The sequence below is a fragment of the Elgaria multicarinata genome, chromosome 8 (assembly GCF_023053635.1).
Source record: "Elgaria multicarinata webbii isolate HBS135686 ecotype San Diego chromosome 8, rElgMul1.1.pri, whole genome shotgun sequence".
Classification (NCBI taxonomy): domain Eukaryota; kingdom Metazoa; phylum Chordata; class Lepidosauria; order Squamata; family Anguidae; genus Elgaria; species Elgaria multicarinata.
In genome coordinates this window covers 63,436,191-63,459,733 of record NC_086178.1, presented here as the reverse complement: position 1 = coordinate 63,459,733, position 23,543 = coordinate 63,436,191, and the positions used below count along the sequence as shown (strand labels likewise).

General features: G+C 39.8%; 1 protein-coding gene across 2 annotated transcripts in view; it reads right to left on the bottom strand.

Moving 5' to 3' along the window:
* SHOC2 (SHOC2 leucine rich repeat scaffold protein) overlaps window positions 1-23,543 on the bottom strand; it is a 78,439-nt gene that overhangs the window by 39,003 nt on the left and 15,893 nt on the right. For both annotated transcript variants that reach the window (XM_063132648.1, XM_063132649.1), the window contains exon 2: window positions 1,186-2,164. In XM_063132648.1, coding sequence (XP_062988718.1) covers window positions 1,186-1,888 — 703 coding nt within the window. In that variant the 5' untranslated portion in view covers window positions 1,889-2,164. The remainder of the gene's footprint in view (window positions 1-1,185; window positions 2,165-23,543) is intronic.

Sequence of the window (23,543 nt, the reverse complement as noted above, 5' to 3'; positions counted from 1 at the left end):
ATTTAGCATGTTTATTATATTTGTACTTTTACTTCTATTTAGCAAAAAAGCACCCATGTTAATTTTTTCCCCATTACATCGCGAGTATTTAAAAAATTAAAGCCTGTTTAAATTTAAGGAGAAAAAACAAAGGTACTAGAAACTGTTGGCATAGTGACCTAGTTCACATGTAATGACAACCCTGAGTGTCGGTTATTGTTGAATCATGGGGTGTTATGTGCAATCCCTGCACTATGGTTTAACTGTGGGTTATTAACCACGAACAACCCTAAGCTTACAACCTAACAACAAACCATGGGTTTCCTTCCTTTACCCCTTTAAACCATAATGCAGAGTTCACATGTAACAACAACCTACAACATATTCTGGGTTGCCATTATGTGCAAACCAGGCCACTAATAAATTTTAGCAGCCCAAAAAACTATGCATGATATGCTGACAACCACTCATCCATTTCAGTGTGCAAGAAAAAGGGAATGGGAAGGAAAGGGGGGATTAAGTAGTCTTTGGCCAGGCCTGGTAGAATGGCTCTGCTTTCCTTTTCATCTCCCTCTGCACATCCTGTTGGAATGGTGGCTGGTGTTTGTTAGCTGAGGGAGGACGAGCCTCCATGGGGAGGTCTTTCAGCAGGGCTGGAGGAGCAACTCCATTTCCCCCCACATCTCCTCTGCTTTCCTTTTATATACACCAATGATCACCACAAATGAAACATCTTCCTATGTCTGTAGTGACAGAAATAAACAACCCTTATTATCAAGTTGTGGGCATCTGACAATAGGCAGCCAAGGGTTCCAGAGCCTTGTCTACCAAAGTATCTTTCTCTGGGAGGGATCAGGAAGAAGTTCTCCTTATTAGATCTACATGGCTTTGTGGCAGAAAACAGGCTCCTAGGCAGAACTGAGCCCATTTCATAATTTCCAATCATCAGTGGGACAATGGTTGTAAATCATTAAAATGTACATTTTATTCTTTTTAGTCATTATGGAATTTATATTTAAAGCATAGCCTAATGTTTTAGAAAATGAGTGGTTCTTCAGTCTACTATTACAAGCACTGTTAAAACCAGACATGCAATAATGCCAGGATTGACAGGAAGAAAGCAACTCAGCAGTGCCGATATCTTTGCATTTGAATGTTCAGCTACATAATGAGATTTAATACAGGATTATAAAATGAAGTACTTACCAATTTCTGCAGGTAGTTGCTTGATTTTGTTCTCCCGTATGCTTAGCATGGTCAGCATTGACAAGTTTTTGATATCCTTTTCCACAGTCGTGATACGATTAAAGCGTAGATAAAGCGTGGTAAGGGAAGTTAGCCTGTATACCACTGGAGGAATTTCTCGTAATTTGTTATGCCGTAGATCAACCATGCGAAGCTGCTTCAAGTTATCGAGAGAGTCAGGAAGGCTAGTAAGCGAGTTCTCACTTAGGGCCAGTGTTACCACATTCACGAGACAGCCCACCTCAGCCGGTAGTGACTGCAGTTTGTTTCCATATAAATAAAGTTCCGTCAACTGTGTTAACTCTTTGACAGATGATGGGAGTATATGTATAGACCTCTTTGCCAAGTCCAAGCGCACTGAATTTTCTTCTCGACATTTGTTTAGCTCTTTGATCACCTCGGCATTGCTAGATTTTTTACGAGCGCCTGGAGCTGGATTAGGTCGTTTTATTGTATTGTCCACTGAAAAAGCCACACCTGGCTGTGCACTGCTTGAGTCCTTCTTCCCATCTTTGGCTTCTTTCCCTTTGGTCTTTGGTTCTCTCTCTTTGCTTTCTTTCCCAAATCCACCAGAAGCCTTGGCCTCTTTCTCCCTTTCTTTTGCTGATGACACTTTGGGGTCCTTCTCCTTACAGTCTTTTTCTTTTCCAAGATTACTACTCATGGTTCCTTAGTTTAACAAACACTTCGTAAAATCCAATTTGAATTTTAGTTAACAAAATTCATTCACCACCCAAGAAATAAGAATCCCTAGAATGATTCATTCACTGCTGGATGCACAAGGTGGATTAAAACACAAAAATTTGGCTACAAAGCAGCAGGTTTGATGGCACAGTACCCATCTGCTACATGTTGGTTCCAGAAGTATTCTCTCCCAGCTTTGATAGTAGAAGACCCAGTTATTGGAGTTTAAATAATCAGAGGATCTTCATTAGAAGCTCTGTAATACAAAGATAAAAAGGCAGATATTAATACACAGGCACTTTTTCAGTCAGCATGTTGAGGATTTACATTGTAAGAAAAGGAAGGTGTAAAACCACACCTCACAACCACCGTTTTCTTCAATCTTTCAAAAATTATTATTAGGTAAAACTACCTAATAAATAAAACTATCCATAATAAATGCATGAAAAAACTAACATTTAAATTTCTTAAAACAATCCATCACCAGAAATGACATTTCAAACAGTCTCCCCTGTCTTGTTCTAACCTGGCATTTTCTAATTTGACTGCATTGTATGGATAGTATCCAACATGGACACTGTACTTACAACAGCTGACAGCGCTTTAGCATAAATGACGTCTAATGTAACTCCAACAGGGGAACCTAATATCAATTGTGTAAACGCAGCTACCCCACTAGATACTGCCCTAGGGTTGGGAGAGGAAAGATAGAACTCTATAGTACCCAAAGTAGATAGATGGCTTCTAGTCCATTTCTAGGCTCAATTAAAAGTGCTGGTATTACCTTTCAAAGCCCTAAACAGTTTGGGGCAAGGTTACCTGAAGCATCATTTTCACCCATATGTACCTGCCTGGATGCTAATATTTGGTGTTCCCACCAAATAAAGTGAGGCTAGTGGCTAAGAAGAGGACCTTATCAGTGTTGCCACCCTAGTTGTTGAAATCCCTCCCCAGAGAGGCTTGCTTTACACCTAAATTGTAGTCTTTTGAATACCAGGTGAAAACTTTTTATTCTCCCAGTCATTTTAGTCCTTCAGGACTTTTTCTTTTTAAATGTGTTATTGTATTTTTAGATTTTTACATTGCTGCTAGCTTTTATTTCAGTTTTATATTGTAGTTTAAAACTTTTAACAGTTTAATAATATGTTTTATGATGTCGCTGTATTTTATGGTTTTAACGTCATCTAGTGAGAAATGGCACACTGGGCGGGTTTACATGTCATGCTAAGCAACCTTGTGAAAAAGCCACAGTGGGTTGTTGTTCACTGAACAACCTACAGTACCCTGACAGACGATCAGGCTTGATGTGATTTGTTCTCCCCCTCTTTCCTCCTCGGTTTTACAGCCGGCTCCAGCACATATCCAGAGGGCAGCCAGGATGATCAGAGGTCTAGAAACAAAGCCCTATGAAGAGAGACTGAAAGAACTGGGCATGTTTAGCCTGGAGAAGAGAAGATTGAGGGGAGACATGATAGCAGTCTTCAAATACTTAAAAGGTTGTCACACAGAGGAGGGCCAGGATCTCTTCTCGATCCTCCCAGAGTGCAGGACACGGAATAACGGGCTCAAGTTAAAGGAAGCCAGATTCCGGCTGGACATCAGGAAAAACTTCCTGACTGTTAGAGCAGTGCGACGGTGGAATCAGCTACCTAGGGAGGTTGTGGGCTCTCCCACACTAGAGTCCTTCAAGAGGCAGCTGGACAAGCATCTGTCAGGGATGCTTTAGGGTGGATTCCTGCATTGAGCAGGGGGTTGGACTCGATGGCCTTGTAGGCCCCTTCCAACTCTGCTATTCTATGATTCTATGATATCCAAGGTGCCTTTGAAGCAGAATTCGCCTTGTCTCCTTTTCCTGCCACTCTCCCATCTCCGATTGCTACTCCCTTTTTGTTACCCAGATTTTTTAAAAAAATCGTTGCTTTGGGAGTAGGCCGTGTTCGTTCTTTCATTTTTCCTCCGTTTCCTTCGCAAGCGCACTTTCACCTATCTGGGATGTGTAGCCTTGCCTTGTCAATTTCCTTGAATGTTTCAGCTGTCAGAGGGAGCATGGAAGTGAGAGAAGGGGGGGCACAATATCTTCCACTTGGCAATGTAATCCTCTCAGTTTTAAGTGTTGAACTGACACTTCTCAGTTTCCTCCCCCCATTCAACACTTCCTGGTAACCACAGTAGTAACTGCTCCAAAAAGGAGCTGTGAAAAGGAGAGGAGCCAATCCCTCTCCTTTCTGGGTAAAAGGAATGGTGTGTGTGTGGGGGTTAAACGGCTCCATTTGTCTGGTTTTGAAGCCCAATTTTTTTTTTAAAAAAAAAGGTAGTGAACAAGTGACAGTCCCTCCAAAGTGCCATTTGGGCATCGGTGGGGGGGCACTCTCTGATGAGGGATGATAGAGGTTGCGCTGATGAGATTGTAAAGAGCGTCATGGACTTTTATGCCATTCTTGCTGAGCAGCTCTGAAGCCGATCCCGACAATCCATGATAAAATAGCTCTCTCAGATTTGAACACAACCTTCCATGGGTATGAACAACCCTACAACAAGCCATGGGTTCTCAGAATGACTTGTTCAGTGAAAATTAAGCCACCCTGCAGAGAATCCCCATGGTGGGTTGTCAAAATTGTTTAACATGAACAATAGTATATTATATACTTCATAGAGGGAAGTTATGACAAAATATCTAGGTTTCTAGTTGAGGTTTATCCATCAAATATATGTATATGGTTATGATGGCATTTATGTCCTATAAATCAATTTATGCCTCTATAGTATCAATTTTCACAAGTAACTAAGAAGCCTGTAAGTTTATTTTGGGATTATTAATGTTTGGCATTAATATTAGGTCAGTTATAGATATAAAATGATTTTTCAGACTCAGTCTCTTGCATTCTTTGACAACATTTTCAAGTTACGTACGTTTATTTAGCAGTGTTATGGATATATTTTTTACTATGTACATTTAATTTGCCATCTAGTTCTATTAGGACCTTACAATCACCATTGGGAACTTTATCTCAATATAGAGAATGTTCATTTATAAGTGAAAAGTATGAACATTAGAATTTATTTATTTTGAAACAGGAGTAAATGAAAGAGGGGATACATATCGAGAAACTTTTAGGCATTATCACTGCATGCCCATGGCACATTTGATGCTTTTAGCCCAAAGTGCATGATTTAGTCAAACAACCTTGCATAACTGCTCCACTAATTTTGAAAGGAAATAGTACTACTGATTTCTCCTGGCTACTTTTCTACTAGCAAGAGCATGATTAGGCATGTGTATCCTTTCAAATAAACCCTCCATAACATTAGGCAGTCAGCACCATTATTATTATTATTATTATTATTATTATTATTATTTATTTATTTATTTATATAGCACCATCAATGTACATGGTGCTGTACAGATTACACAGTAAATAGCAAGACCCTGCCGCATAGGCTTACAATCTAATAAAGTTGTAGTAAACAATAAGGAGGGAAAGAGAATGCAAACAGGCACAGGGAAGTGCAAACAGGCACCGGGTAGGGTGAGGCTAACAGTATAGAGTCAGAACAAACTCAACATTTAAAAGCTATAGGGAAAAGAAAAGTTTTTAGCTGAGTTTTAAAAGCTGTGATTGAGTTGGTAGTTCTCAAGTGTTCTGGAAGAGCGTTCCAGGCGTAAGGGGCAGCAGAAGAAAAAGGACGAAGCCGAGTAAGGGAAGTGGAGGTCCTTGGGCAGGCGAGAAGCATGGCATCAGAGGAGCGGAGAGCACGAGCGGGGCAACAGTGTGAGAGGAGAGAGGAGAGATAGACAGGAGCTAGACCGTGAAAAGCTTTGAAGGTCAGCAGGAGAAGTTTATATTGGATTCTGGAGTGAATTGGAAGCCAATGAAGAGATTTCAGAAGTGGAGTGACATGGTCAGAGCGGCGGGCCAAGAAGATGATCTTAGCGGCAGAGTGGTGGACAGAGACCAGCGGACTGATGTGAGACGAGGGAAGGCTAGAGAGAAGAAGGTTGCAGTAGTCCAACCGAGAGATGACCAGTGCGTGAACGAGAGATACACACCATGAAAGATGCTATATCTCAAGTTCTGCATTCAAACTTCCAATTCCCAAGTTATGCTGAATACAAGTAATTTTGTCTGCAAGTGACAGCAAATCTGTCACAGAACAGAATGCTTAGCTCCAGTTTCAAGTGGAGACAGCCAGGTTTTATCAGGACGTTTACAATAAACTTTAGTCAGTATGCCTACTTTAGGATTTAGCAAATAATCTGTGAAGCAAAATTCAGATACCAATCCTTTGATTCTACATTATCTCACCTCTGGCAATTTGAAACAGTTTGTACACCAGCCCATGTGGTTCCTCAGCACGTACAATTTTGAGTCTTTATCACTGTTGTCATGGCAATGTGTGGTGTATTGCAATTTTGCATAATCTGTTAAATCTTGAAAGCCATAAATTGCTACGAGTGATGGTCTTAGCTCCCATCTGATAACACCCACATTACAAAAATGCTAGCGCTACTAACATATTTGTTGATATATGAGAGTACATGCAAAGGTTGACTAGCTTTGGAAGCAATGTTACGCCAGTTTTGGTTAAATATATACTCCAGTTAAAGACAAGACAGGCTCAAGAGTATGGTGAGCAAAACTACGCTCTCACATAATCAAAAAGCAGCTTCTCTCTCTCTCCCTGTGCTTTCCTATTCTTGTTTACAGGACCACAGAGGTATATTGCCAGTGGAAAGAAAATTACTCTGTGGTCTATTCAATGCACATAAGAACATAAGAACCGTCCTGGATCAGACGTATTATTTCTTAGAGTAACAGAACTGTGAAGGGGTGAGGAGGTAGCAGAAAGGAGAGGGGGGGAAACAAAAAATAACTGTAAAAAGATCAACTCCAAAATAGTAACTATGAAAAGTATATTTAACTGTGAAAAATTATCATGATATGAATTTCATTAAAACTTGTACTGGTGTTACAATAGCAGGGTTAATGGAGACTAAATTATGGCGCGGAGGGGGGGAGGATTAGTTGACAACAACACTTATCACTTTGCACAGCAAATATTGCCAAGAAAAAGTAAAGGCTTCCAAAACCTTAACCTCAAAAAAGCTCTACAAGGATGGAACATTTTTTTGCTGAAAATCTTCCTCACACACAAACTATTGTCACAGCAAGCTGGGAGTGGCCCCTCCTCTCATACAGAAGCCATTGCAGCCAATTGCCCTGGAGCAGGAGAGGGAAAAGAAGAAACCACCTCTTTAAGCTGACTATTTTAATGACATATTATTATTCATATTGACCTTATGTAAACCACTCTGGAGTCTTGTTGCTGAAGAACAGGATGGAATAAATAATAAACAATAATCAATCAATGTACCTTTATTAGCATAAAACAACCACAAACCATACAAAAACATCATGACATCCTCCAGACAAACTAGTACTCTTACATTGTGCAATTCAGCCTGCTAGTATAGTAGACAGTACTAATCTCCCTGCTGACTATTCCACCATGCCTCCAGGTGTAGCTCCCGGTCTTTGATAGGTCATTACATAATAGGCAAATAATGCAACTTTTTCAAGCATTCTCCCCCCCACCCCCGCCGGCAGATAATAGGGTCCATAGAGTGTCAGACCCCGCGGATCATTGACAATTTAATAAGATCTTTTACAGATATCTCTGCCGTTGGGATACGTGGAGAGGGCAGTGTAAAAATATATGTTCATGAGTCTCAACGCAACCCCCACTACATAAACATAACCTGGCTGAATATGGTATACCTCTGAACCTCCCTGTTAATAATGCAGAGGGAAGGGCATTGCACCTAGCTAACATAAACGCTCTTCTCAATTGCGGATTGTACAGCAGCTGTAAGTATGGTGCCATTTTACCAGGCTTAACAGGCAGATGGAAATATAGCAGGGAGCATGAGGTATTTGCTACACTGTTGAGTTCCAGATACTTGACATCTAAAGTGCTTTCTCTAATGACCCTGAAAGCTTCAGTTTGGTTTAACATACCCAGATTTAAAAGGTCTAGACCAAGCAAGTTTAATTTGGCATAGAAGTCTAACATTCCTGAACACATAACTGAATCGGAGAGGAGTTGAAAAATCAGGCTACCACTATCCGCTTTATAGAGGATGCCAATCCAATATTTCACAATCCACAACCAGGCCTGCGTGTTTAGCCTTACAAGTCCAGTTTCAAGGCACAGAGCAGCATACGGAACACAGCACGGCACGCCTAGGATCTTCCGTAGAAAGACCGGTTGAACACGTTCCAAGGCTGGGCCCAATGCCTTGGCTCATACTGGAATACCATAAAGGGCTTGAGTAACCACCTTAGCTTTATAGACCATAATGGCTGCTGGTACATAGTGGTTACCCTGGGAGTAATAAAACCTTGAAATTGCCGATGCTGAAAGTTTAGCCACACTCTCCACTGCACGGCAGTGGCAGGACCATGCCTGATTATAATGAAACATAATGCCCAGATATTTAAACTACCACACTTGCTCAATCTTGTTACCCTTACAGATCCACTTATGAGGGGACCACCTATTAGCAAAGACCATAATTTCGGTCTTGTTGTAGTTTATCTCCAGCTTATTGGTTATTAAATATTCGATAGTTCTGTTTAGCAGCCTCTGGAGGCCAACTCGGGTACGTGAAATAAGAACCATATCGTCCACATATAAGAGAAGAGGCACCCAGCTATTCCCAAGCTTTGGGCAGTGGCCATTAATATTCTCAAAAGTCAGTGGTAGGTCATTCAGAAAGAGATTAAAAAGTAAAGGCCTTTTGGCTAAGATCAAGTATAGTATAATAAACACTTAAGACATCCCACAGTAATCTAGCAAATACAAAAGCCTGATAACATACATTTTGCAAATCTCAACGCAACCAAGATTTATTAGAAGAGTTGATTAAATACCATGGTAGCAAATAATTAAATAGAATGTTGTGATCTGTCCCCATGGCTTTCCCAATCACAAATATCTATCAGGAAATTAAGTATATGAAGGCTACAACCCTATATACACAATTACATGGGAGTAAGCCCTCTTGAACTTTGGGAGACTTTCTTCTGAGTAGGCATACAAAATATTGTGCCATTACTGCATTATATTAATTGCTGTTCCTCTGCCTACCTATCTTTTCTGCTACAAATTGTCTGCTTCAATCCTAAATGCTTTTCAGTATGTCAATTTTGCCCTCTAAATAGTTAAGATGTGATGATTTTCAGCACCCTACAGTTTCTGCCCATAATTATATGCTCAGAAATCACAATATTATATTTCTCAGAAAGTAAAGACAGATCTTATTTCAAGATGAAACAAGGAAGTGCTTTCAGCTCAAGTCTGAACTGGAAAAAGGAGGGTATAGTACATTAATTTAAAGCAAAAAACCTAAGCTGAAAAAAACAAAAGCAGACACACTCCTTCATGCCTATATGCTTTTTTTCCCTAAAACAAGAGTAACTACTAATACAAATTCTCAAAAACGGTGGCATTTTATTACTGCTGTTTTCAGTGGTTAGAAAAATGCAAAGACTTGTAGACCAACAAATTTATTATGCTATACATTTTCATACTATAGTCCATAACAAATTTGTTAGCCTTTGTTGTTTTTTCTACAACAGTTTAACACAGATACCCTTCTGGACATTGTTTAAATGGTTAGAGTTAATTTAATTAGATGCCACAGACGTTTTCCAGTCTACATTTTAGGGAGTATACATACATTATAAAGATATAATCTGTGCAAAATTTGCAATAACTTTTTCCGGCTATGAAGAATTCTTTTTTAAAAAAAGGCTAAAGTGGAGTTTCATATTCAAACGCATCACAAAAACCAAGAAGTTCATACTATTAAAAAAAAAGCACTGCACTTTACACAGCAACCATGCTTGGTGCACTAAACATGTACTGTAAAAAGGAGGCATGCATCTCAAAACACGCCATGGACAGAAGCCAGGGAAATTATAGTAAACAGCAATTTTCTTAAATATATCCAGCATCAGATGGAAATACATATCACCCTTCTACAGTATGGCCGGATTTGGACATCACAATAACCCATGATGGCTTAATTTATCGTATCATCTGGTGGGACTTTTTAACCTACGACAGCTCATTTGGCCAAAATAACCCATTCTAGTAATCCACTTCACATCAGATCAGCACCAGATCTACTACTGTGGACAAGAGGATCACAGAAGAAACGGAGTAGCCTTCATAATTAATAATAAAGTGGCTAAAGCAGTGCTTGGATATAATCCAAAAAACGATAGAATGATCTCAATTCGAATTCAGGGTAAGCCATTTAACATCACAGTGATCCAAATATATGCCTCAACCACATAATGAGAAGACAGGATACCCTGGAGAAGAGGCTGATGCTAGGGAAAGTGGAAGGCAAAAGGAAGAGGGGCCGACCAAGGGCAAGATGGATGGATGATATTCTGGAGGTGACAGACTTGACCTTGGGGAAGCTGGGGGTGGCGACAGCCGACAGAAAGCTCTGGCGTGGGCTGGTCCATGAAGTCACGAAGAGTCGGAAACGACTGAACGAATAAACAACAAGTAATCCACGGCCTGCACAGTGGGTTATTTAACCCATCATGGGTTATCGTGTTTTGTGGCGATCACTGTGGGTTATTTGGGATGGCAAAAACGGTCAAAACAGCTGCCTCTGCTCTTTGCTGGCTTACCATTACGAACACGCTCTAGTGACTAAGCAAGCAGTGTAGAGGAGGCAGAGTATGAAATTTGGTCCCAATCCAGCAACCTTGAAGGTATTATAGACATCTCCCCCTTTTTCATGCACTTGGAATTTTCACTTCTTTGGAGTAAATGTGCAGGTATTTGATCGTGAACTGGGTGCCTCCCAACTAAAAGATGCTGTGTGTAGAGTTTGGTCCCAATCCTGCAACCCCCCAAGTTTTCCTAGCCATTTCTCTCCTTTTTGGAGCACTTGGGATTTCCCCTCCTTGGCAAGCAATTGTGCAGGAGTTTGATGGTGGATCAAGTGCCTCCTGATTGGACGAGACCACATACAACATTTTGTCCCAATTCTGCAACTTCCAGTGCTTCAGAGGTAAAACAGTGCCGCTGCTTGGACAGGAGGACTGCAGCAGGACAAGGGATGGGAGAGGGTGAATCAAATTACACACAGTTAGACCACTTGCATGGCAAGGGATTGTAGGCTATTTAAAAAATAAGATACTGTGAGTAGCTTATTAACCCATCATAGGCTAGCATGACATCCAAGCGTAGCCTACATGTTTATTGCAGCAGTCATGAACGTAGCCATACCGAAGATGACAGTCACAAGAAGAGTTAAATATTTCTAAAAATAACGGAGAGCGTATACTACAACACTTTGCATTTTAATTATTATCGCATATGCTAGTTACTTGGCTATTGCTATTGCGGGAAAAGAAAGGAAATGGTAGAGATGTGAACATGGATGAGGAAGAGAGACAAATGGCAAGGAATCCCAGGCTACATCTGGGATGGAGGGCTATATACATAAGGACATAAGCATGTTTGAACATGATTAAAAATATCATAATATGGCAAATTTAGAAAAAAGCTTTTCTACCTAAACCACTACTGCTGTTCCTCCTGCCAGCCCTGTAGGTTGTGGGGAGGGAAATGCAGTATGTTGCATGTGTGTACCTGTAAAATAGCAGCTTCTACCTTATTCAGAAGCAAGTGAATCCACAGCATCCCTGACAGACGGCTGTCCACCCATTACTTAAATATCTGTAGCAAGGGGCAGCCCAGTACCTCTCTGGAAAGTCTGTTCCAGATGTGGAGCCCAGAACTGGATACAATGGTCCAGCACAGAATAGGGCAGAACTATTGCCTTCTCTTAATCTGGACATTCTGCTACTGTTAATGCAGTCTAAGATTATTCTAGACTTTTTTTAGCCTTGGGTGTGTGCTGGGTGTGTGTGCTCAGCTTGTGATCTGTGTCTCCCCTATCCTATGCTCAAGCCTGTGGATGTGGGGATTGTACTGAAATGCAGGACTTCACATTTTTATCTCCATCAAATTTCATCTTGTCAGTTTCGTCCCAATATCCCAGCCTGTCAAGATAATTTTCAATCTTGATTCTGTTTTCTATGGCATTAGCTGTGTGTCATTGGCGAGTGATAACTATCCCTTCTACATCAATCTCCCCGATGAGGCTCGCCTGGTGCCAACATTGTCATCTTTTCAGCGCCAGATCAAGATTTTTCTCTTCTCCCAGGCATTTAAGAACATGAGTTTTTAGCTGACCCAGAATAGTTGTTTTAAATGGATATTATATGTAATCTGTTTTTATGCTTTTTATGCTTTTAAATTTTGTATATCAGTCTTTAATGTTCAGTATTTTAATCTTTGTAAATCTCCCAGAGAGCTTCAGCTATGGGGCAGTATGTAAGTTTGTTGTTGTTAATAATACTAATAATAATTCCTCATCCAAGCCTTTTATAAAATGTTGAAGAGACGGTGGTCTAGAACAGTGGTGAACAGTGGTAAACAGTGGTAACAGTGGTAAACAGTGGTAAACTGGTGGTAAACCTCCCTACAGTTTAACCCAGAATCATTAATAAACACTTGTTTGGTACAGTTGCTCAAGGTTACAGAACGATCCTTCCTCAGCAGTGATTACTACACCTTCGTCGTTGGCTTTTAGGATGGGTTGCAAGGCACGTCTTTTTCACTTGGTCTTTGGTATTGCTAGTTTTTTTAGTAGTAGTAGCAGTGTGTGTGCGTGTACGTGTGTTTGGCTGGATCATTCTTTTATCTTCATGTGTGCTTTTACACTGCATTTTAATACACTTTTATAGCTATTATACGCCACCTTAAGCCTTAAAGATGGCATAGAAATGTTTTAAATAATAAAACAAGAAATTATGTCATAATAAACAGAACAATGTCAGAAGATCTTGTCTGTGTGGGTGGGGGAGTGGAGAATGGAATCTTTTCCAAACAGATTCTTTGAAGTTTGTTAGAATGATGTATCATATTTTAACACAGAAAAAAATGTGTTCAATGACATTTCTACTGTGGAAAAGGGAGTGGGCTTTCTTGCCATAACCTAGTTAGAGGCTACATTGTTGCCCTGTCAATCAAGCAAAAACTTTAAGCATAAAAAATAATGAGTAGAGTTCCACATTTCTACATTTCCAAGTAAAGCAGAGGAAGAATTACAGATTAAATATTAGAAACTCACAAGCAGTTCATAGTTAAACGGATGTATGTCATTTGTACTCACACATACGCATGTCTATTCGGTCATTAACATTGTATTTATTTATTTTATTTATTTATTATATTTCTATACCGCCCAATAGCCGGAGCTCTCTGGGCGGTTCTTATTACTTATTTGTACTTTCTTATTTGTTCTTTGTACTTATTATCACTTCTCTTCCATAAATATCTATCTGGAATGTATACATCTTCCTGATAAGATTAAAGAACACCCTAACAAAAATCCTGAAAAGCAACTGTTCCATTATCTCAACATATTTTCCACTTTAAGTGGAAAATAGATGAGGTAAGATTCTTATCTATTCAGAAATGTATTTTTGTCTGTGGAATTTCATGACTAGCACAAGATGCATTCTATGCCACCGGTTCCCCACCCCCCTCCGTAGGGCAGTACAGCATGCTACTTTAGTAAATTTACTAGCACAAATTACTACATCAGGTAATTGCCCCAATGCAGAAAGTGGAACGTTGCATTCACAGATCTTTCCCCACATAGTGATACTGACGATTCTCTAAACCAAGCAGGAGCAGGCACAAGAAAGGAACATAGGAAGCTATCTGGTTCATTTAGCTCAATATTGTCGACACTGACTAGCAGGAGTTCTCCAGGGTTTGAGACAGGTTTTCCAGCCCTACCTGGAGTTGCCAGGGACCAAACCTAGGACCTTCTGCATGTAAAACATATGCTCTACCATTGAGATACAGTCCTTCTGGGAACCTCTTTCTACTGCCTAACAGTGTTGACCTGTTATGCCGTTACCCACACGTACAAGATTTAGTGCTTCCAGAGCAACTGGAAATGAGTGAAAATGCTTGTTTCTGGAATGGGAGAAGTTGGTGGAGCTTGCATAAGGGAGCTCTGCTGACCTGCTCCAATCAAGAAATGAGTGTTTCTGCTCCTTTCAGGGCTTCCTCTGGGAAGCACAAAATCATGGTTGTGCAAGCAGTGGGTCCTGCTCACGCAATGGAATTGGTAGGACCCAACACTTGCACAACCAAATCAGTAGAACACAAGAGAATTGGCTAGGGCTTAGCACCCTCTGAGGAATTGGACAAAGGGAGAAGTTGGCAGTTACTGCAAATATAATATAGTTACTAAGTCTAGCAAGAATTTGTGATTTTTTGCTCAACATTATACCCATACAGCAAGAAATGTATCATGTTCTAAAGCTCTGGTGTCTGTATATGCCAGGTAGGAACTACAGTATTCACAGTTTCTGCATCCAAAACCTCCTTGTTATATCCCACAAACCTTCATCTTTCCATTTCAGATTTTATATCCTTATCACAACTCATGCCTCTTTTTCTTACATGTCCTCCCTAATCCCATCCCCTGCTGCCAAAAAAAAAAAAAAAAAAAAATTCAAAGTAAGATTTTACATTTTGCAAACAGAGTCCTTTGCATCCACACCCTTTTCTCCCAAGCCCAAATATCCATTAAGAACTCAGGAAGCTAACAGCCTTGCACATAGACAGAATTACGTCACAAAGTGAGTCAAGATGCTTATCACCATGGAGACCTTTGCACTTTCTCCTCTGTTCCCACCATAATTTCAGAAGATAAACATTGTGCTAAAAGGAGTGCTTTTGCTGGTTTAAAAAAAAGCTTTCAAGTTTAATCAGAGCAATTCCATTCCAACCAAGCAGTTTCAAAGAATATGGCACAGCAGAATTATCTTAGTAGTGTAAACCACCCGTCCTCAGGCCCATGTTTTGAATTACTGTTTTGAACAAAAAGATCTTAAACCGCGATTTTCCAGCTTTTATTTGCAGTATCCCTTGGATTACGTTTACTGCTATTCCTCTCCTTTCCTTTCCTTTCACTCTTAATGAATTCATTAGAATGACCACATTATAGCAATGAACCACAGAAAAGTTGTACTGAGATGCAGCACTGCAGAGAAACATTACGCCCAACTATTTCTGCTGAAAATGAAAGTAGACGCTACTCTGAACACTTTGTAGGCCACTTATGTTTTCCTAACATTACTTGAAAGTACAGAAGAGACATTTTCTTGTCTTTTAATACAAAGTCAGTCAAAAAGAAGCGAAACAGGGTTTCAGGATGCAAAATATTTATCTTCAAGAAGCCCAACATATTTCAGCCTGTTCTTGATTCTACGCCTTCCTCAGGGGGGCTATAACATTAATAATACTATAAAATGCAGTAAGATAACCTGTAATATTAAAATATATTTTTGCCATTAGGCACATTGCCAGAGGGGCCTATGCATATATGTTAGTATTAAAAACTTTTTAAAATACCAAAGTATATAGTATTATATAAAATCTTATAAAATATAACAAAAGTATAATATACAAATCCATATCTGCAGAATTTCCTCTAGCAAAATAATTGTCTCCTGTGGTAATCCAAGGCAACTGAAAAGAGTATTCCTCAAATCCATCCTTATATTCTTAAGGGTTTTTTGGGGGGGGGGGGGGGCTCTGCCAGGTGTGTCGACATAGTTGCGATAATTCCAAGGTCTCATAGTGAGACACTGCTGCTATTGTTGGGGAGTGTCTGCAAATTGTTCCTAAGTCACAGGACTGATAAAAATTCCAGATTTTTATTTAGAATAAAAAACAGGCTGAAACATGTTGGGCTTCTTGAAAATAAATGTTTTGCATCCTGAAAACCCATTTCTTTCTTTTTGACTAACTTTGGGTGCTTACCTCCTTTTGTTTTTGGTTTTAATACAATGCAGGGGAAGTGAATTAATGTAGCATACAGTAGATTAATTCCATAGAGTTTCAGGCGTATGTGGCTGGAGTGGGGAAATCGGACAGGTAAAAGTTGGGGAAAGGTAGAGTAGTAAGTTGGTAGAGTAGTAAGTGAAAAGAAATTAAAAGTTTCTTCCAACTCAGGGTAGGAAAGGAACTAACCAGGGCGTGAAAGGGGAAGGGAGGGAAAGACACACCTGCTCAGTCTCTGCTGTCTGCCTGTGCTTCTCCCCATCTTTGCTCCAATTACAGGCAGGGCAGGAAAAGTTGGAGGGCGCAATCCCTTGTTAATGTGCTGACTGCAGCAGTCGCTGCCCAACTACAAATGAGGCTAGAGGAGACTGCTGGCAAACCAACCATTATCTTTATCTTTCTCCTGCCACAGTCAGTGCCATTAGCTAGGTCAACCTGCCCCCAAACATACCCTCTCATACCCATTTTCATCTTTATCCTCACCACTATTTCAAATCTTTGTGTTTGTCCGCACCCGCACACATGTATGTGTCCTAGCTTCCTAAGAGTGGATGGCAACTCCAGGCTGCCATTCCCTGGCTGATAAGACCTCCACCCCCTTACTCATTTCCAGAGTAATGCGCCACCCCTTGCAAGGAGAGCACGCTGAGCAGTGGCTGCCAAAGAGATAACATGGCTGTTTGTTTTTTAAAGAGAGAGGGAGGCTGTGGTCAGACTCAGGAGGAAGATGGAAATGAGTGTGAGTATGGTGGAGGGAGAAGTGGAGACCAGGCATGCTGCTGCCACTCCCATTCATCTGGCACCTTAGGCAAGGGCCTCACTTTGCCTTATAGGGCAGGCTCTGACTACTACTGCTCTTCCAGTGAGAGTTTAATGCAAAGGACTCTGAATTATCCTGGAAGACTGGGGGGAAGCAGGCCTGAGGAGAAAAGAAAAACAACCATAAAATCTGTGTGTGAACACAGCCTGATTTAAACTATGATACTTTTACTTCATGTCCTTAAACCAACCTTCCCCCAATGTGGTGCCTTCCAGATGTTTTGTACTACAATTTCCAGTATTCCTAACTATTGGCCAAGCTGACCGGTATGTTGGGAATTGAACTCCAAAACATCTGGAGAGCACCCGGTTGGGGGAGGCTGCCTTAAACAGATTAAAACCAACAGATCACATCTCTATAAAACAATCACCTAACCACTGAATGTTCCAGCAATTTCCATTAATAGTATTTATGTAGTTTTCCCATTAAACACCTAATATACAGTACTGTGCAAAAGTCTTAGGCTACTCTAAAAATGCAAATTAAAGCCATTTATCTGAGCATTAAGTGTTTATTTGTTAAAAAAACATTAGAACATTGAAGTAAACACAAAGAAACATTAACACAATGAAAAGTAACAAAAACGTCTTGTGTTTTTAAAACAAGTCAGTGTTTTGTGTGGCCTCCCTTAGAAAGCAAAACTGAAGTAATTTGCTTTGGTAGACTGTTATGTAATTTTTTCAAGTAGTCCTGTGGTAAATTCTTCCAAGCTTTTTGCAGGATTTGCCATAACTCTTCTTTTGACGTTGGCTGCTTTTTGTTCTTTTCCCTGTCCAAGAGATCCCACACCGCTTCAATTATGTTGAGGTCAAGGATCTGAGGTAGCCAATCTAAGACTGTGAGTGTTCTATCTCCAGACTTCCGCTCTAAGTAGGTCTTAATCATGTTTGCTGAGTGTTTGGGGTCGTTATCATGCTGAAAGATAAAGTTGTTTTTTTCAAATCAGTTGTTTTCCTGAAGGTATAGCATGATGAATCAAGATCTGTTTGTATTTGTCAGCATTCATAATTCCATCAATTTTGACTGTGGCCAGAGCTACACATTGTGTCAAATCATTATGATCCCATCATGACAACCCTGTATCACTCTTGCACAGTTATATCTCATAGGACACACAATGACATTTGTTGCAGTATTTGGATTATGTGGAATAAAAAGCAGGAAATAAAACTATGAAAGCAGTATATGGAATGTGTAACTTATCCCAACAGTTATCAGTGCACTTCAATACTGCTATAAAGCAGTGGTGTAGATCTCCTTCAGATCCACTACACTGTTGGCTAAAATGCACCCTCATACATTGACAGAGCTGCTGTGTTTCACAGAAGGCGGCAGACAGACATCAACGTACATTTTGCCACCTCTTTTTCTGACATATTGGCATCTTTGTGAACCAAAGATTTCAAATTTGGACTCATCACTCCATAAGACTTTCTGCCACAGGTTGTCGCTCCATGCTTTATGGACATTCACATACTGCAATCTCTTCTGCTTGTTGTCTTTCTGCAAGAATGATTTCTTAGCTGCAAGCAGTCCTACAATACATTTCTTGTAAGACTTCTCACGGTTGAAGCGTGTACTTTGCCAGATGTTGAGCAAGCACTTCACTGGATTTCCCTCTGTCCCTCAAGATAGTGACCTTTACATACTGTTCATCAGATGCAGACAGCTTTTGGGGTCTTCCACTGCATTTTCTGTCTTCAACTTGCCCAGTTTCTTCAAATTTCTTTATGACAGCTTGAACACATCTTGAAAATCTGGTTAGATGGGCTATTGCTCACTGAGAATTGCCTTGTTGATGCAAAGCTATGACTTTATGTCAGTCAAACTGTGTTAGCTTAGCCATTTCCAATCCTCTCCTTGAGGCACCCCAGCCATTTCATGTACTGTATTGGTTAAATTCCACCACCAGCATACCTGGTTCAGCTAATCAATACCTCATTAAATTGAAGCAGGTGAGCTGGTGATGGAATCTAACCAATATAGTACATGGAATGAAACTGTACATGGAATGGCTGGGGTGCCTCGAGGAGCATTTTAGGAAACAAACTTGTGTCCTTCTAGCTATCTCACAAAGTATAAATAACATTCTGGAAAACAAAAGGAATTCTTGTTACTTTTTAATTGCATTAATATTTGCATTTATTCTAATGTTATATGGCGTTTTTCCAAGCAAATAAGCAGTTAATGACCAGATAAATAATTTTAAACGTAATTTTCTTGGGTGGCTTAAGACTTTTGCACAGGATTGTACTTTTTGTGCACTCTAAGTACTTTTTGAGTACTTTTTATGCTCTCAATTCATGTTTTGAGATATGGAATAAATACTGAGCAGAAGGATGTAGGATAAATCTTAAGGAGGAATTAGCACCTAACGTTTTGCCAATAACATAAGTTATAAAAGGTGAAGATATTAATTTGGATGGTCATCTATGGAGTTTTGGTATTTGAGAACAAATATCAAAATATCATTAAAAATATGGGGATTTAAAAATATAATATAAAAATATAAGTAGTTTGACATCATGGAAACAAGGTTTCCTGTGCTTTCCTCTCAATCCATATTAAGTATATTTAAATATAAATAAAATAAAATATTGGTAATAAACAAAATTTGAAAGATTTTGTGTTCAGAGAAAGAAGGAAGTTATCAAAAGTAAGTATTTAAAAAAAGAAGAAGTTAAATAGAGTAGAGATATACAGATGATAATTCCTAATGAATTATGGCAATTTCTATTTAAAAAATGATCCTGTTTTTCTGTGGAAATTAATTATAGAGAAAACTGTGGCATTTGATGGAATATTATGATAGAAGGGACATGTTGGATCTGTCAGAAGGTAGTCAAGCCTCACCACCATTGCTAAGTATGAGCTCTCAAAGACATTCTTAGGCATGCAACAGAGTCTTAGGTTAGAATGAGGTGGATACTTCAATAAGCTTAATTTGGACCAAAGTCAAAATTATGCCCCAACTAACTTATCTGAGGTAAGCTTATTCCAAACTCAGCCTAAATAAGCTTGTACAACACTAGCACTACATTACAGTACCGTTACCTATCACAAATAAATATACAACCCCATTAAATAAAACAAAAGGTCCAACTGTCTTTAATGGAGCTAGGCCTCTGGGAAATATGTTGAGGTGGGAAAACCAAGTATAAGAACAGCCATAAAATCAGATTAATAAGAACAACAAATGAAATATCATTAGAAATGTGGGAAATAACGCAATTTTATTCTGAGAACACTGATATCCAGAAAACTTGAACAGATCCTGACATTTATAAATTAATTATCTGATTATTTCTTTTAAAACATTTAACTATTAATAGTATGAATACACGTTAAATGTCTCCTTACACAACTCCATAATACACACAAATTAGCACATTTTGCTGTGTTAAATTGTGCATGATCTAAACTGAGCTGGAGATCAAGTACAACAGCCCAAGCAAAATGCAAAAGTATTCTTAGAAGTTCTAGCTGCAATATCTCTCCCTCAATTTTCCCCCTCCAAAGCAGCAAGCATATACACTTGAAATCGGATCTCAACTCCCTAAACTATGAACTTGATGTTAAGCTCAATTATGATTTGAAGTATTATTGTGCTCAATATCAAGGAAACCTAAATTAACACCTTCTCTTTAACTAAAAAAACATTGTGATGTGACAAAAAGCAGATAGCATTTGTTAGACCGATTCTCATAAAGGAAAAGAAAATTTGATAATGAACTAGTAACTCTATATTGCTAGTGTGGGTTGAAAAATACCATCTGCTGCAATTAGATTTTCTTCTCTTATTTTACAATAAGAACTTTTAACTTCTTGGTTCTGATTTCTGTATTTGCTTTCAAATGCAAATAGACTTTTTCAAACACACTCAGCCAAGATATAGCTGAATGGCAATCACAAATATCTGAAGAAAACAAGAAACCATTTGTTCCACATTTTTTTCAAATTATTTCAATTTTGGGTTTGCTTATATTGTAAAGCCTCATGATATGTATAAACCAGTTCCCAGTTTTCTATTGTACTCTAGCACAGGACCAGAGACTGTGGTGCCCGTGTGCACCTGTAGGCCTTCAGACATCTTTCTTGCTGCCCACAGAAGCATCCTAATTCTTACTTTTTTTAAAAAAATAACATTTTTCTTACTAGCAGGTAGGATCACTTCAAAGGCAAATGTTTGAAGTTGCTGCCATCTTCATTTGCCATGAATGTCTCTGGGCCACACATATGGCTAAGAAATAGTCTTAGGAAATGAAGATGGGGTCAGCTGCAGGCTGATGTTTTTGTCTGTAGCATACACTTCCACCAAATAAAAGAAAAGAAAAAGAAAAACTCCTGTCCAGTAAGTTGGGGGTGGTGGAGGAGGGGTGCAAACAGCAGCAAAAGGCTTCAGAGGCCAGGGAGAGAAGAGGTAAAGCGGGTGGGGGAGGAGAAGTCAGGGAAACCAATATGATGCCAATGGGTAATAACATGGAGGTTTGGGCAGGGTTCTTGCACGTCTGAATGAATGAGAGCTGCATGAGTGTGAAAAGGGGAGCGATCCTGAAAAGTTATGCATCCATTACACATGAATACACACAAGGGGTGTGGGTGTGGGTGTGAAAGAGAGAGAGAGAGAGACAGGAAAGCAGAAGGGGAGAGAGAGTGTATATGGGTGGTGATCCAGAGTGGTAGGGGGTAAAAAGATGAAGGGGAATGAATTGGCTAGCAGAGGACAAAGAGAGAAAAAGAGTTTTCCTTCTGTGAAATAGGTTTCGTTTGACACTAAAAAGTGTGGGTTCAAAGGACTTATTTAGTGTATTGGGACTAAGACTATACTTGCCTTCTACTCAGTTTTTTGTGCAGGCTATTTCTTTGTGACTAGCCATATTTCCCATGGCAACCATTTTGTAGTAATAACCAGTTTCTCAAATTGCCAAATGTGTCACACACCCCAAAAGGTTGCTCACCCCTGCTCTAGTATGACCAAGGAATGTATGGAATGTAGCTTGGGGTGGGGGATGCCTACTTCTTGCTCCAGACACTAGGATCACCAGTGTCCTTTTACTTTTACATGCAAGAATGAGCAGCCCCCATTTACTTAAGTGAGAGAAAGTAAAGTGTTACACTTGGGGTCAACATTAGGCAGAGCAGTAATTATTTACTGTCCTTAACACTGGTTGGCCTGACCACTAATGGAAGGGAGCCTATGGGAGAGAGCAGTGCCCCTTCTCCTGAAAGTAGACTTCCTTCTCCCCACCCCCAAAAAACAAAAGCTAGGAGGGAGGAAAGGAAGCAGTGTGAAATGTAACATGGGTTACACTAAATATACTAAAGGTTCTTCAATTATGCTTTAGGAAGAGAAGTGTTATACAACACTAGGGGTACCACCGATAGCATTCAAGTACAGCAAAAATTGAGAGGAAGGATTATGTATGAAGTTCATAATATGACAACTGTGGATCCTGCGGTTGGGTTACTCACTTGCACATGACCAATGCAAAACCAATCTGTGGATCTGCATCAGTGCTAATATTCCCTCAATCAGCAAAAGCCAGCTCAGTCAAGCATTAGGGACTGGATGCTAGTCAAAGCTGCTTGTGGAGTACAGGTAACATGCCCCCTTGACAATGTCCTTCTTACCCTCAAAAAGCCTCACTAGAGATTACATCCCTGCATGCTGAATATGTTTTCAGACTTCCCTCCCATGGTGGGAGGTCAGGATATCAAAAAGGCCAAGACCATCAGCAATGCACTGCTTTTGAACCAGCAGTACCCTTATTTATTTATTTATTTCACTTATATACTGCCCCTAAGCCAGAGCTCTCTGGGCAGTTTACAGAAATTCTAAAATTGCGATAAAAATAAGTATACAAAATTTTAAATTCTGAAATTAATATGGCCGCTGCATTTTGCACGAGCTGCAGCTTCCGAACCGTCTTCAAAGGCAGCCCTACGTAGAGTGCATTGCAGTAATCTAACTTGGAGGTTACCAGAGTATGGACAACTGAAGCCATGTTATCCCTGTCCAGATAGGGGCGCAGCTGGGCCACCAACCGGAGTTTGTAAAAGGCACTCCGTGCCACTGAGGTCACCTGAGCCTCAAGTGACAATGATGTATCTAAAAGAACCCCCAAGCTACGAACCTGCTCCTTCAGGGTGAGCGCAATCCCATCGAGAAACGGTAGAACACCCCCCATCCTGTCAGCGGAATCACCAACTAACAGCATCTCAGTCTTGTCTGGATTGAGTTTCAGTTTATTAGCCCGCAGCCAGGCACCAGTTCAACACATCCACATCTCCAATGCAAAATAAGAACTCACACATGTACATAGAGGTTTCTAGGGTATTGAACTGGCATCTATCACACTGTGGTGACAGCCCAACAGACTTAGTCCTTCTAGAGGAGAATGGTTTTCATATTCCACTCTAGTTTTAGTTGGCATCACACTAAATTCTGCAAGGTGGAATGTACTATCAGCTGGGATTTATCATGCCCCATTGTTACAAGCTTTTAGAAAAACCCCAAAGACCCATTTGTTCTCTTCTGCTTTTTCTTGAGTTGTGTTTAATGGACTGCTAATGGTTTTTAGTTGCAATTATTTATTTAATTTTATTATTTTGGAAGCTGAATGTTTGTTTCAGCATCATTAGTGATTTTTATTAATATTTGATGTTTATTGTCATTTATATTTTTATTCTGGAAGCCGCCTTGGGACAGTTTACACTCTTCAAGGAAGCCAGAAAGTATTTTAAGTAATAAAATTACTACCTGAAATATGGCACATCTGGAAAAGTACTACCTGGTCTTGCTTTTAAAGCACGGTAGGTATATGGAATGGAAATTTAGGACACAGCAGAACCT